At 49.0% G+C, this 16,275-nt stretch overlaps 1 protein-coding gene across 2 annotated transcripts in view; it reads right to left on the bottom strand.

Annotated features, from left to right (window-relative positions):
• ATCAY (ATCAY, caytaxin) overlaps positions 1-15,539 on the bottom strand; it is a 41,775-nt gene extending 26,236 nt beyond the window's left edge. Inside the window, exons 1-2 of one of the 2 annotated variants that reach the window (XM_027547244.1) lie at positions 15,128-15,539; positions 12,687-12,815 (exon numbers count right to left, since the gene is read on the bottom strand). In XM_027547244.1, the coding sequence (XP_027403045.1) occupies positions 12,687-12,763 (77 nt within the window). In that variant the 5' untranslated portion in view covers positions 12,764-12,815; positions 15,128-15,539. Of the gene's footprint in view, positions 1-12,686; positions 12,816-15,127 lie in introns of those variants that run through there. The other variant, XM_027547245.1, reaches the window with a different exon arrangement.
• Positions 15,540-16,275: the final 736 nt, after the last annotated feature.

The following is a 16,275-nucleotide window of genomic DNA, read 5'->3' as shown; positions in this document are numbered from 1 at the left end:
ATGTTACGTGGGGTCTTGGGTGGGATCCTAGGAAAGAAAAAGAATATTAGGAGAAAATTGCTATGGATATCTCAATAAATTGTGGACTTTGGTTAATAATTATGTGTCAATACCAGTCTATTAATTGTATCATAAGTATCAGCCTCATGTAAGATGTTAATTACAGGAGGTGTGTGTTTGGAAGTTTTCTGTAATATTCTTGCAACTTTTCTGTAAATCTAAAGCTACTACAAAGTAAAATTTTAAAAAGAGAAAGGCAGCCAGCTATGCATCTGTGCCCCTTTAATTGGTGGAGCACGAATTTGCAAAACAAGACCTGCTTTTCCTGGCAATGCTCAGACTGTTTTTTGGACCAGAGCTCACTCTGCCGGATTCTGACCCATGTGCTCCGGCTCCTTTGCTCCCCAGGGAAATACTCAGGCAGAAGGGTTTGCAGAGCACACGGGTCTGTCAGGGGCTCCAGCTGCAGGGCCTGCTGACTCAGGGAGGCACTGCAGCGGTAATTCATCTTTACAACTCAGCAGTGCCAGCTCAGCAAAACGGGGAACTGTTTTGATGGAGAGGACAGTAGGGCGTTTTTTCTTTTCTTTTCGAATCGTGGTGCTGCAGAAGACTCTTGAGTCCCTTGTCAATCCTAAAGGAAATCAACCCTGAAATTCATTCATTGGAAGGACTGATGCTGAAGCTGAAGCTCCAATACTTCGGCCACCTGACGCAAAGAGGCAGCGCATTGGAAAAGATCCTGATGCTGGGAGAGATTGAGGGCAAGAGGAGGAGGAGGCGACAGAGGAGGAGATGGTTGGATGGCATCCTCAACTCAATGGACATAACCTTGAGCAAACTCTGGGAGATAGTGAAGGACAGCCTGGTGTGCTGCAGTCCATGGGGTTGCAAAGAGTCAGACACGACTTCGTGGCTGAACAACATGGACACATTTATTCTATCGCCTCTGTTCTTTGCAGGGCATGAGCTGGCACCCTCTGCAGGATGGAATCTAATCATGCTTCTTCCTCCACACCCTTCCCCCACCCCGCCCACCTTTCTCCCATTCACCATCCTTTGAATATTCTTTGAGTAACCACTATCTTCCAGGAGTATTGGTGGGTCTTGGAGGTAAAGGATGAACTGGGTGACGCCCTGTTCTCATGGAGGTCAAAAGTCAAAACTAAGCAGGGGTGCAAAGGAAATGAAGACACACATCTATACAAAAACTCATACCCGAATGCTTTACAGCAGTGTGATCACACTGGAGACATCCCAAATGCCTATCAAGTGATGAGTGGATAAACAAAACAGGGTCCATCCACAGACTGGAATATTATTCAGCTTCGAAAAGGAGAAAAGCGCTATCACTGGCTACCATGTGGATGGACCCTGAGAACAGGACGCTCGGTGACAGAAGCCAGATGCAGAAGGACACACAGGGTGTGATTCCATTTATGTGAGACATAGAAAACAGGCAAATCCACAGACACAGAGAGTGGGTTTGTGGTTGCCAGGGAAATGGGGAGTGGCTGCTGATGGGGATGGTTTCATTTTGGGGTGATGGAATGTTTTAGAACTAAATAAAGTTGATGGTTGCACAACAGATGAGTTGTGCATTTAAGATGGCTATTTTTGTATTATGGAAATTTCACCTCCATTTAAAAAAGCAAAAAACAAGGTTCAGATTAAGTCAGAAGGTTTTAAAGAGGCATCTTCCTTTCAGATTGAGATAAGACAACTCCCATGCCCGTTTCATGTACACATTGCTCTGCACCTCTGGTCTGTAGCTGACACCCATGCTCTGAACATGGGGAAGGCAGCTGGTAATTCACGAGTACGTCCAGGGTTCCAGAGGACAGGTGGCACGCCACCTACTTGCAAGGTTACCCGAAATTGTGCTCCCAAATTGCAGACTGGCAGCTGATGAACCGCCGCTAGCTCTGTCCTGCCCACACAGCATTTCACAACATTTTTAACTCGCTGTCAAATCAGAGATGAGACACAAAAAGCCTAGATTTCAGTCTGTTCTTGAATCAGATCTGCCCTCCTTGTATGGTAACCACCACCAGGAGCTGACTGTCCACCACCCCTGCTCACCTGGATGTTGAATTTCCTTCTAGTTCCTTTTTTTCATTGACTCTACCTTCCCTGCCCCCGTCAGTTTGAGGCTGAAGTCCTGTTGTGCTAGAATCAGCTAGAACCGTCATCTACCCCACGGCAGGACACTCCCTGTGTTGAAATGTTGACATCTTGTTGAAATGCATCATCTTATTTGCTCCTCACAGCATCCCTGAGGCAGGGAGAAGACCGTTTCACAGAGGAGGAAACCAAGGTTAAACCAGGGAGAGTAGGGAGGTCTGAACCATTCACACCGGCTGAGCTGAGTCCAGTCACTGCCCACTACTGCCCCCTTGTGCCCAGTCTGCACATGTGCACCAGCCCCTCTGATCCACAGTGCTGCAGCCTTCAAGGCCAAGTGTGTTCAGTTGCTCAATTCCATCTGACTCTTTGTGACCCTATGGGCTGCAGCATGCCAGGCTTCCCTATCCTTCACCAACTCCTGGAGCTTGCTCAAATTCATGTCCGTTGAGTCGGTTATGCCATCCAACCATCTCACTTTCTGTCGCCTTCTTCTCTTCCTGCCTTCAATTTTCCCAGCATCAAGGTCTTTTCCAGTAAGTCAGCTCTTCACATCACAAGGCCAAAGTACTGGGGTTTATTCCCCAAGCATCAGAAAGATCTCAGCTTCTGCAGACCTGAAACCTCTTCACAAACTCCAAGTGGATCCAGATGGCTCCATGTAGCACCTGCCTTCTGTGTTAGGAAACCCATGTGAAAAGTGGGGTCCCCCGACTCCACCAGGTGTACAGTGTGGCTTAATCCTTCTGGCGTGGGTTGGCTTGCATCCCCTCAAAACGTAACTCAGGTCTGATCTCCCAGTACCTAGGAATGTGACCTATTTGGAATAGTTGCAGACATCATTAAGTTACGATGAAGTCATACGAGACTCACTGATGGGCTCATAAGAAGAGGGAAGTTTGGACACACACACAGAGGAGAGGGCCATGGGAAGATGGAGGCAGATGCAAAATCAAAACTACAATGAGGTACCACCTCACACTGGTCTGAATGACCATCATCAAAAAGCCTGCAAACAATATATGCTGGAGAAGGTGTGGAGGAAAGGGAACCCTCCTACACTGTTGGTGGGAATGTAAGTTGGTGAGTCACTATGAGAACAGTATGGAAATTCCTTCAAAACCTAAAAATAGAGTCACCCTATGATCCAGCAATCCCACTCCTGGGCGTATATCCAGAGAAAACCAAAATTTGAAAAGATGTATACACCCTTATGTTCATTACGGCAGTATTTACAATGGCTAAGACATGGAAGCAATCTAAATGCCCACTGATGGATGAATGGATAAAGAAGATGTGGGACCTATAGACCATGGAATATTACAGCCATAAAAAAGAACAAAATAATGCCATTAGCAGCAACAAGGATATACCTTGAGATTGTCATACTGAGTAAAGTAAGTCGGACAGAGAAAGACAAATATCATGATATTGCTTATATGTGGAATCTAAAAAAATGGTACAAATGAACTTATCTACAAAACAGAAAGAGTTACAGACGTAGGAAATAAACTTATGGTTACCAGAGGGTAAGTGGGGGGATAAATAGGAAGATTAAGATGGACATGTACATACTTTGCTGTTGTTCAGTCACTAAGGCAAGTCTGACTTTTGTGACTCCATAGCCTGCAGCACGCCAGGCCTCCTTGTCCCTCACTATCTCCTGGGGTTTGCCCAAGTTCATGTCCATTGAACCAGTGATGCTATCCCACCATACACACTACTATACATAAAATAGCTAACTAATAAGGACCTATTGTATAGCATAGGGAACTCTACTCAGTACTCTGTAATGACCTATATGGGAACAGAAGCTAAAAAAGAGTGGATACACATATATGCATATAACTGACTCACTTTGCGGTACACCTGAAACGAACACAACGTTGGAAACCAACTACATGCGAAAAAAATTTTTTTAAACTAAAAAATAAAACACAAGCTTAAAAAAAAAAAGATGGAGGCAAGGAGTGATGCATCTAGAAGCCAAAGAACATCAAGAATGGCCAATCACCACCCGAAGCAGGAAGAGGCAGTGAGGATCCTTCCCCAGCACCTTCAGAGGGAGCTATGGCCCTGCCGACACCTTGATTTTGGATGTTTAGCCTCCAGAACTGTGAGAGAAAATGTCTCTTGTTTTAAGCCAGTTTGTGGTACTTTGTTAAAGCACTATCCAAATTTCCCTTGTGGGCGTTCCTTCTGGACATGACGTCTGTGAACCCTCCAACCTGACACCTGTGATCTAACCAGGCTCTCTTACATACTGCAGTCCCTACCATGCCAAGGTCCTGTCTGTCCCAATGCCTTTGCACATCCTGCCCCCGATGACTAGAGGGGCCACTTCCTGCTTTCTTTGCCCAGTGAAATTTGCTTAGCCTTTGAGGCAGGGTCAGTGTCCTCCAGAAGACCCTGTCTGAACCTGACCTCCACCTCACCCCTACATTCTGCCTCTTCCTCTCTTGCTTTGGTGAGTCACAGGCCTGGCCCTGGAAGAAGCAGCCCTCAGCAAGGGTCTGTTGAAGGAAAGGTTGAGTCAGGGCACATTTTGCAAGTGGTGGGGAAAGGCCAAAATCAAGAAATACCTGTCACTCAGAATCAGCTGATATTGCAATAGTTCTGGCTTCAGAGGTGGCCCCTAGACCTAGTTCTACCCTCAGGTCCTAGACTCTGTCTTAATGTTATTCATAGTGTGAAAGAAAGGAATTCGGAATAAACTGTGGGCCCCAGGACCTTTGAATATGCCTCCTGCTTCCCAAGTGGCTTCCCAAGTGGCTCAGTGGTGAAAGAACCTCCCTGCCAATGCAGGAGACACAGATTTGATCCCTGGGTTGGGAAGATTGCCGGAAAAGGGAATGGCAACCCACTCCAGTATTGTTGCCTGGGAAATCCCATGGACTGAGGAGCCTGGCAGATTACAGTCCATGGGGTCACAAAGAGTAAGACACGACTGAGCACTGCTTCCCAAACAGTGCTCCAGGGCTTCGATGGCCTTCAGATTGGCCACGCTGCCTCAGTCTCCCCTCCAGGGCTTCCCAGCCTCTACTTCTGCCTGATCCACAGCCACCTCTGGTGCAGGGTAACAGCAAAAATTCTTTCTGAGCATTAAGTAGGCTTTTACGAGGCTCAAAGCTGGACTAGTAGCTCCAGGGCTTATAATCGGACTCTTGCAAACCTATGTTGAGGGAACTGCAGAGAGGTCTTCAAAAATTATAGGCAACTTTGGTGGTTTCAGTCACTCAGATAAATCTACCCTTCTCTGCACTTTCTGACACCTTTTCCCATTCATCTTGTTCTGGTCTCCCCCAGCACCATCACCTCTTGGCTGGGTCAGAAAGCCTTGTAGGGGAACTTCCCTGGTGGTCCAGTGGCTAATACTCCACACTCGCAATGCAGGAGGCCTGTGTTCGATCCCTGGTCAGGGAACTAGACCCCACATGCTGCAACTACAGATTTAGCCACAACTAAGACCTGGCAAGGTAAAGAAATATTTTTAAAAAAGAAAGCCTGGGGTTGTGAGCAGAATCACAGACCTCCCAGCCCTCGCTCCCTATCCCTCACTTCACCCCTGGCAGTAACGCTGGCTCAGCAGATGCAAACAGGATGTTCTGGACCTAACTGTGTTCTCCCAATGCCCAGTATGACTGTGTTTGGAGACAGGGTCTTTAGGAGGCAATTGAGATTGAAGGAGGTCAAAAGTGTGTAGCCCTGGGACCTCTCTGGTGGTCCAGTGGTTGGCACCCCACCCTTCCACTGCAGAAAGTGGGGGTTCGACCCCTGATTGGGGAACTAAGATCCCACATAAGCAGTCAAAAAAAAAAAAATGTGTGGGGCCCTGATCCCTTAGGACTGTGGCTTTACAAGAGGAGGGAGAGCCACGAGAAAGCTCTCTCTCCACCACTGAGAACAGAGGAAACGCCATGTCACAAGAAGCCAAAAAGAGAGCCCTCACCAGAAGCCAGCCCTGCTGGTACCATGATCTCAGACACCCAGCCTCCAGAGCTGTGCAAGAATAAACACCTGCTGTTGAAGCTGCCCCGTGTGCCATATTCTATTGTGACAGCCCAGCGTCGCTAGAGTTCAGGAAAGAGAAACGCTGGAGTGGGTGGGGGACAGGGGACGCTCAGGGCGCCCCATCAATTCCTGCCCTAAACCCACGGCTCCTGCCTGACAGTTTTTAGGACTGCCGAGCTGGACAACATGCAATCACCGCTGTGTGTGCGTTGAACTCGGAGAGGGAGCATGCTTGGCCTACCCTGTGCAGGGATGGGTGCATATAGACAGAGACTGAGCAAAGGTAGATAGACAGATAACAGACAGACAGACACTGAGAGAGACAGAGAGAGGAGGGGAAGGGAGAGCAGTAAAGGAAGTATCAATAAAATCTCAAGAGTAAGCAAATCTGGGTAAAAGTTTACAGATATTCCTTACACCATTCTTATAATTTTCATTTTCTAAGCTTGGGACTATGTCAGAATAAAAAGTTACAAGGGAGAGGGATAAATCGGGAGATTGGGATTGACATATACATACTGGGTGGGCTCAGTCGCTTCAGTCGTGTCCGATTCTTTGCAACCCCATGGACTGTAGCCCACCAGGCTTCTCTGTCCATGGGATTCTTCAGACAAGAATACTGGATTGGGTTGCCATGCCCTCCTCTGAGGGATCTTCCCAACCCCGGGACTAAATCCGTGTCTCCTGCATTGCAGGCAGAATTTTTTTTTTTTTTTTTTTGGCACTGAGCCACTGGGAAAGCCCATATACACTACCATATATAAAATAAATAACTAATAAGGACCTACTGTATAGCACAGGGAACTCTCTTCAATGCTCTGTAATGACCTATATGGGAATAGAATTTATAAGAAGAGTGAATATATGTATACATATAACTGACTCACTTTGCTGCACAGCAGATACTAACACAACATTGTTAACCAACTATTTGTTGTTGTTTAGTTGCTAAGTCATGTTTGACTCTTTGCGATCCCATGAACTGCTGCATGCCAGGCTTCCCTGTCTTTCACTATCCTCCAGAGTTTGCTCAAACTCATGTCCATTGAGTCGATGATGCCATCCAACCATCTCATCCTCTGTTGGTTGGCATCATTGACTATACTCCAATAAAGGAAAGGAAAAAAAATTACAAACACAATGAAGAGCCCAGATGCAGCAAGACCTAGCAAAGCCCCCCAAAAAAGAAAAAAAATTTACAAACAAAACCCACAGGCTGAGACACCTAATCCTGCACCCACCTCCTTAGTTGTAAGATGCTAGCCAAACCCCTCCCCACCTAGGTCCTCAGTTTCCCCATCCAACTTTCCTTCAGTCCCTCAATCTGCTTCCACTGGCCCCAGGGCCTTTGCACATGCTGCTCTCCTTGCTTGGAATGCTTGATTGCTACCCTCAGCCTCTTTTCCCTGTTCCCCCCTCATCACTCAAGGTCAGCTCCTCCTCTAACCTCCCCAACCCAGTCAGACCCCACCCAGGCTTGCTCCAGGTGCCAAGAACCCAGCTTCAGTTTTCCATTGGCTGGTGAGGTTATAAGGGACCACCTGTCTCTGCCCTATTCTTCCAGCACCCCATGAGGGCAGCTCTCCTGTTTGCCAGGTGTCCCCAGAGTCTCACCCACGGCCTGGCACAGTTGGTGCACATCGCTAGAATGAATGGATGGGCAAAGGAGGCAGTGAATGGGTCATCTCCAGGCAGCCCTCAGCTATAGTCCATGGGAATCTGCAGAAGTGCAGAAAGACACTGCAGAAAACAGGCACAGTTTGCATGCCCGGACATACCCGGGGGAAGCTGGGAGAGGCCCCAGGAAGGGATCAGTGTGCTGGAAGGAATAGAATCAGGGGTTGTGTGACTCAGACAGAGGTGCTTATGTTGGGCTGCATCTGGACGCTATATAAAGAGCTTTACTCACTCCTCCCGGAATGAGGAGGACAGTGCCTCAACGAAGGCATGTTCCCGACCCAACCCGGGGTTGCACAGCCAGCCACTTATCCTGTGAACACTGTACCACTGAATGGGGGAGAGGAGCCCTTTGCAGCTGGGGAATCTCACTTGAAATTCACACGTGCAGCTGCAGTCAGCCCCACTTTGTCTCAAGGAGGCTTGGGAGAGGAGGGTCTCTTTTATTGGGGGGTGGGGGATGGGTAAAAGGAACCAGAGTGAAGGAGATACAAGCTGATAACAATGATGCTGGGACTTCCCTGGGGGTCCAGTGATGAGGATCTCACCTCCCAATGCAGGGGCTGAGGGTTCAATCCCTGTGGTTGGGGAGCTAGACTCCCACCGGCCTTATAATCAAAAAACCAAAACATAAAACAGAAGTAATATTGTAACAAATTTAATAAAGACTTTAAAATGGCCCATACCAAAGAAAACTTAAAAAAAAAAAGAATAATGTTGAGACTCCCCTCATGGTCCAGTGGTTACTCTGAGCTTCCGCTGCAGGGGGTGCGTGGTTGGGGATCTAAGATCCCGTCTACCTCTGAGGTGCAGCCAAAAGATAAATACGTAAAAAAGAAGGAAAAGAAAAATGATGCTGCAGGCAGCATCAAATTCTCAAACCACTTTGTGAGCCAGGAATGACTGTCCATATTCTACAGGTAGGAAAACTGAGGCACAGAGATGCTCAAAGAGCTGTCTGAGGTGGCCGCACAAGCCCATCAGAGAACTGGAATCGGAACCCACTGGCGTCTGGTTCCACAGCTTGTGCCATCTTGTTTCCACTGTGTCGCTTGAAATAAAACTAGAGTGAGCAAGGTGAGTTTTGTGCTTTCATCAGAGAATTTTTTTTTTAATGTCCAGGAAGGCTTGGAGTTTGCCACCTGGGGAGGCGGGGTTAAATCAGGTTTTTGAAGTCTGGACCTGGGAATGCTTTGGTCTCAGTGGAGGTCAGAGTTCATGGGACCACAGGGCGAGCGATGCTGAGACTGGTTGGAGATGTTTCTAAACTCCCAGAGTGCTTGGTGCTGGAAGGAACCTGCTGAGGTCACCCCATCTAATTCCGCCTTTTCTGTGGGACAAAACAGACCTTCCACAGATGAGGGGCAGCTCCTCAAGGTGGCCGGCTCTTGCCCGCTCTGGGGCATTTCTAGCCATGGGAGGAGCCCCTGCCAAAACTTTTGTATACACTGCTATATTTAAAATGGAAAACCAACAAGGACTTACTGTATAGCACAGGCAACTCTGCTCAATGTTATGTAGCAGCCTGCATGGGAGGGGAGTTGGGGGGAAAACGGATACATGACTATGTACGGCTGAGTCCCTCCACTGTTCACCTGAAACTGTCACAACATTGTTAATCACTATACCGCAATACAAAATAAAAAGTTAGAAAAATGATCTTTAGTTCACCCAAACTGCCAGGTATCATGAGATCCCTTTCCTTTTAAAAACTTTTTTATTTTATTTTTTTGGCCAAACCACACAGCATGTGGGATCTTAGTTCCCCGACCAGGGATCAAACCTGCATTCCCTTCATTGGAAGTGCAGAGTCTTAACCACTGGACCACCAGGAAGTCCCATGAAACCCCTTTCTACACATCCAGGCAACAGTGCTCCTTGTATTGAGTTGAAGAGAAAGACTTTCACAGGGGAATGTAGAACAAAGAACATTCTAACGGTGAATGAAGAGGAGCTTGACTCCAATGAAGTTGCCATCTCCTTCTCAGACTAAGTCTTCCTGAAGACAATGGTACTGGGCAGACAAGAGATTCTTGGTTATTCTGATGTGGGGCATCTATTGCTTTAAGAACCACAAGGGGGACTTCCCTAGTGGTCCAGTGGCTAAGACTCTGAGCTCCCAATGCAGGAGGCCTAGGTTCGCTCCCTGGTCAGGGAACTAGATGCCACGTGATGCATCTAAGAGATTGAATGCCACAACTAAAGATCCTGCATGCCTAAACTAAGACCCAGGGCAGCTAAATACATAAATAAAATAAATGTTAAAAAAAAAAAGACGAACCACAAGGATTGGGGTGAAAAGGACTAGACTGCCAAGAAGCCCAAGATTCTCAAATGAGGGGGTGATGCCCTCAACATCACGGCTTCTCCTGGGACAGATTGACAGGAAGCTCTAGACCTCCTCCATCAGCCTGTTCTGCTTTTGAAAGGATGGGCGTATAAACTATGCACATATGGGGCCATTTGAGCCCAAAGAGCCTAGATTAGACGCAAACCTTTCATGCCTGTCCCTCAGCCTAGTTCTGCCCTCAGCACCCTCACCCATTGAGACTTTCTGGAGCTGGAACTCCTACCCAAGTTCTCTTTTCCAGGGTGAATGTGCCCAGTCTCGTTGACCTTCCTTCCCAGATGGTTATGCAACTAACTCTTGGGCATCATTTCCCTGGGATAAACTCCTTGCATTAAAGTGGGAGGGAGGGACTTCTCTGGCAATCCAGCGGTTAAGAATCTGTCCTGCAATGCTGGGGACATGAGTTCGATCCTTGGTCGGGAACTAAGATCCTACATGCCTTGGGGTAACCAAATCCACGTGCCACAACTAAAGAGTCTGTGTGCCGAAGCTAAGACTCCATGCAGCCAACTAAATAAATAAATATTTTTTAAAGAGTGGGAGGGAGGGACTTCCCTGGTGGTTCAGTGGTTAAGAATCCACATAGCAGTGCAAGGGACATGGGTTCGATCCATAGTTGGGGAACTAAGATCCTGCAAGCTGTGCAGCATGGCCAAGAAAAAAAAAATGGGAAGGAGATGAGCAGTTGAATCAGGGGGAGCCTGTGCTGATGATATTTCCTCTTACTTAATGCCTTGTTGGAGGAGAAAACAGAGACAAGTACCTCAGCCACACACGGCTCCCTTCTTAAGATTTTTCATTCCTACTAATGACTGTCATCCATTCACCCATATCTACTGAGCACCAACTGTATGCCTGTGATCACACCAAAGGCCCCTGCTCTCATGGGATCCATCATGGAGAACAGATTGTAAACAAGTGTATGGAATAGTCAGCGAATTAGATTGTATGAGTCTCCTGTGGCTGCTGTAACAAATTGTTCCAAATTTAGTGGCTTCAAACAGCACAGATATATTCTCTTATGAATCTAGAACCAGAAGTAAGTCTGAAATCAGTTTCATGGGGCTGGTTTTCCTGGAGAAACCAGCACTGCATCCCTGGCCGGGTGGCCTCTTCCTCCCATGACTCTAAGTTGTTACTGTCATCATCACATCTCCTACACCTGTCGACAAACCTTCCTTTTTTTTTTTTTTTGACTGTGCCCTGAGGCATGTAGGATCTTATTTCCCCAACCAGGGATTGAACCTGCACTCCCTTCGCTGGAAGCTTGGGGTCTTAACCATTGGACAGCCAGGAAAGCCCCCTGCCATCCTCTTATACTAGGGGTCCTCAAACTCTGGGATCTAATGCCTAACGATCTGAGGTGGAGCTGATGTAATAATAATAGAAATAAAGTGCACAATAAATGTCACGCACTTGAATCATCCCGAAACCATTCCCTTGCCCCCACCCCAAGTCTGTGGAAAAACTGTCTTCCATGAAACTTGTCCCTGGTGCCAAACAGGTTTGGGACCACTATCTTATACAGAATCCTGTGATTACATTGAGGACCTCCCCCTCAACAATCCAGGATTGTCATCTCCCCATTTTGAGATCCTTAACTCAATCATATTTGCAAAGTGCCTTTTGCTACATTAACGAACATTCTCCAGGGAGGGATTAGGACATGGATATTCTGGAGGGCTGTTATATAGGAAGGAAACAATTTAAGAACTAGGGGAGGGGGTAATTAAAGGGCTAGGAGTTCCTCTCTAAGAAGGTGGCCAGTGGGTGGAGATCTGAAGGAGGCAGGGGAGGCAGGTGTCTGGGTAAGAGCACGCCTGGCAGAGGGAACAGCCAGTGCAAAGTCAGAACATCAGAGCCAGCCCAGCACAGAAGGAACAGGAAGGGAGCAGCAGGCGCTGGAGGGCGCGAAGGACGGAGAGTGGCAGGAGCATGTGGAGGCTGAAACCCGGAGTTTTCAGGGAATGAACATCTGACCCAGCAATTTTAAGCGGGGATATGCTGCTGCAGATAAAAACACACTATTACCTGGATTCTTGGGAACCCAGGTAAGAAGACTATCACAGCCCATGAAAGTGTCAGTTGCTCAGTCATGTCCACCTCTTTGCGACCCCATGGACTGTAGCCTACCAGGCTCCTCAGTCCATGGAATTCTCCAGACAAGAATACGGGAGTGGTTAGCCATTTCCTACTCCAGGGGATCTTCCTGATCCAAGAATGGAACCTGGGTCTCCTACACTGCAGGCAGATTCTTTACCATCTGAGCCACCAGGGAAGCCAATAGTCCATAAGATGGTTTTCTTCATAGAAGAATGTTTCGAATTCTTACAAGAGTGTGGAAATGGGAGCTATTTTAGCATTTTGGCAGAGGTGGGCGGGGGGAGGTGGGAAATCCATCTTAAGTCAGCAAATACCAATTATGAACTTGGCTGGGTCAACTGGGGTATCTGTACCATGCCTGGGAGAAGTGTCAGCCAGGCCACGCCCTCCACAGCTGACACGCAGGCCGGGGGAGCCATACCTGGGCAGAGCTTCGTCATGCCATTCTTCCTTCACATCCATGTTCTCCATCCGGAGTGTGGCTTCGGTGGTTCCCATGAGAGCTGGGAAGAGGTGCTGACTTGAAGCAGGGGTGAATCCTGAAGGAGAGCTGTGGATGGAGGGTTTACTAGACAATCGTCCTAATGACAATTCCCCACCCATGCACAGAACTTCAGAGATCCATCTGCAAAGAGCACTTGTGTCTGTCATCTTACTGAATCGCTGCCTGGACCCATGAGGCTTTTCCATGTCACAGGTGAGAAAACAGAGACATAGAGAGCTGAAAATCCATGTGGGTGGGTCAGGAACTGGAACCCAAAGGAGGGGCTGAGCCTCCAGTTATAAACTACCTCCCAGTGAAGCTCTGAAATCCACCTTCCCCATGGCTCACCTGCCCTCGCTTACCTTGGACTTCAACTAGGAAGCCACAAATGCAATTAAAGTCATTTATCCTCAAGTGCTAATGACTGATAATTAAGTTTCCTTGCCAGGGTTGACATTCAGACAGGACCTGGTTAACCCCAACCACCTCTATCTGCTCTGGCCCACCTCCCCTGCCCCTCTGTCTGCTACTCCCATGCCCCTAAGAAGAATCAAGTCTTGATAACCTGACCCTAGAACTGAAAAAGACAGTGAGAAAGTGCCTGGGGTTGGAAATCAGGATAGTAATTTCTCACTAACCACAAAATGCCAGTTTTGTTTTTAATGTTGTGAGGAACCAGGTGGGGGCAGGCATGGGGTGGGGTTAGTGCTCTAGATGGTGGCTTAAGTGCTGGGCTGTCTGGGAGTGTGGTCAGAACTGCTGAGTGAGACTGAACTTGGGGCATGAACATGAACATGCCCTGGGGCATGGCAGACCTCCCCTGCCTCAGTTTCCCTGTCTATCAATGAAAGACTGGATCCAGAAATAACCTCTAACATCCCTTTTGGAATTACACCCAAGATCTTATGACCCAATGAATAGCACAGGTTCTGTGCTTTTAAGCCAGTGGTTCTCAGTTGGGGGTGATGCTGCCTCCCGCCTCACCAGTCACTTGGTAATGTTTGGAGGTCTGTTTTTAGTTGTCACGTGCAGGGGAGAGGGGCGCTACTGACATCAAGTGGGTGGAGAACAGTGATGCTGCTCAATGCTTTACAGTGTCCAGGATGGTCCCCCCTTAATCAAAAATGATCTGGCCCCAAACGTCCATAGAGCTGAGATTAAGTTGTCATCTTCACTCTCCAGCACCTAAGGTCCCGCATCCAGCCCTACCCCCTCCCCAACGCCGCAGCTGCCTCTCTAAAGCTGGTGGGTGGCTCTCTATTTGGGTGTGTCTTCCAAAGCCCTGCGCTGGACGGAAATCCCTGTGGATGGTGGGTCTGCCTTTGGGATTGGGGCTCAGAGGGAGGACTCAGAGGGAGCAGGGTGGGGGCCAGGTAGGAGAGAGGGGGTGTCTAAAATGTGACCCTCTCCCATTCAGTGAGTTTCTCACTCGATTTTGTCACTGCCCTGGATGTCGTCACTCATTCATGGAGGAGGGACAGTAAGACGCAGTACGGAAGGGCGGGGGGCGGGGGAAGAAGAGAGATCTCTTCCTGATGCTATGGGCAACCGCCAGCCAGAACCTTACCGCAAGGAAAGTTCGCGTCAGTAGAAATTCATTTTCTTTATGAAGGGAGTGGTCTTTGCGTCTGTATCCTTCTCCTGAGCTGAGTGTGGCCTCAGTCCCCCGAAAAGGGCCACCCCCGCTACCCTACCCACAGCCGAGCCTGGAGCCTCACATGTCTGCCCCACGATCCTCTAAATGCCGGGATGTGGGTGGGTCCCGCTGGGCCCTGGACACTCCCGCCCTCTGGTCCCCACTTCACATTCAAGGACCATCGAATAAGGAGGCAGAGAGCGGAAGCTGAGAAGCGGTCCTTTCTGCCGTGGTGCTGAATTATCAGCCCCTCGCATACAAGTTCAGACACAGGAGGAGGCATCTCTTGTTTGTAACCATCTCCCTTCCTCCCCACCCCATAGGCAAGCCTTTACGTGCACTTCTGTCAAATCCTTTTTCCAAATCCGCTCACGGCGTTATAAATAGGAAACGCACAGAGTTGGGACTTGTACATTTTGGTCTCGCAGGAAGCGTCCCAGAGAGGGGCTGAGGGTTTGAGCCGCCTAATCTCCCAACATAGCCTGGAAATGGTGCAATCCTCTGCCTTCCAGGTGAACGGTGGGCACGCGAGGTGAACCTTGTGGGTGTGTATGTGTGTGTGCGCGCGCGCGGCGGATGGTTTTCTCCGCGTGGGGAAAAAAATGGAGGTGTTGCCATTCCAAGAATCGCCAAGTACCCTGGCTCTCCGCTCCCACCCGCCCATCTGCCAGAAGCCGGGTTTGCAGTCCCAGAAACATGAGGGACGATCTTCCTCAACAGGGCGTGGAGAAAGTGGACTCACCTCCGTGCGAGTACCGGCTACCTCCGCGGCCTCTCCCGGGTGAGCGCAAACAAAGACGAGCCCCGGGCGCCTGCAGACCTCGGTTCCCGGGCCTTCAGAGCATCCGAGGAAGATGCGCTCAGGGCGAACTCTGCATCCAAGGAAGGTCACCCAGAGCAACGCGGCGGGCGCAGACGGGAGCTTTTTGTCCAGGGATGGTGGGGCGGCGGGCAGGGAAGGCTTGCAGTTAGCGGTCGACTCCCCCCTGCTCGGCCGCGGCTTCGTCTTGGGTCATCGTTGTCTCAGCTTGTGCCTCCCGAGGTATTTTCTTCTCGCCAGCTCGTAGCTGGCAGAGGCTCGGCTTCCTTTAAGACAGTCAATTATGCTGCTTTTGTGTGCAGGGTGGGTGGGTGGGGGCAGGGCTGACCAAAAAGCACAGCCCCCTGGCAGAATCGGTGCTCTCCATTGGCTGAGAGGGGAGCAGTGCTAAGAGCCTCACTGGGGGCAGAAGCGGAAATGATTCCTGATGGCGCATCACAGATTTAAAAACAAAAACAAGGAACAAATAAATAAATAAATGGCAGCGATGGCCTCATTCCTTGGAATATGAGAGAAGGAATAATAACCTCCTGTTCCCACTTCGTGGGTCCCTCAGCTGGCCACTTCCTATGACCCATGTGCCGAGGACCAGGCTGGGTACTGCGGAGGCAGAAAGATTCTTAGACACATGCGCTCGGGGCCACCGAGGGAAAGGCGTCCCCTGCAGGTGTGCGTGCGGTAGCCCCGCCCTGAAAGACGGTAGAACAGAGTTAAGAGCGCACTCTCTGAAATCAGACCGTAATCGGTTTGCACTCTGGCTCAGCCACGAGCTGGGGGACTCGATTGGGTAAGTGATTGTACCTGTTGGGCCTTAGTTTCCTCATCTGCGAAAAGGAAACGTTAGGCCTCTGGCGTTTCAGCATTTAATGAGGTGATCCGGGCTGGGTGCTTGGCACATACCACAGCATGAGAAGAGTTCTGTGCGTGTTTTCCTGCTGTTACTGATTTTATGTTTAGACTGGTAGCAGGTTGAGTGGTGCCTTCCGCCCCCCGGTAAAAGATACCTCCAAGTTTTAACCCATGGAACTTGTGAATGTAACCTTATTTGGGAAAAAAAAGGGTCTTTGCAG

Source organism: Bos indicus x Bos taurus, chromosome 7, assembly GCF_003369695.1.
Source record: "Bos indicus x Bos taurus breed Angus x Brahman F1 hybrid chromosome 7, Bos_hybrid_MaternalHap_v2.0, whole genome shotgun sequence".
NCBI lineage: Eukaryota > Metazoa > Chordata > Mammalia > Artiodactyla > Bovidae > Bos > Bos indicus x Bos taurus.
The sequence above is the reverse complement of the archived record's forward strand: the minus strand, read 5'-3'. Positions and strand labels throughout refer to the sequence as shown.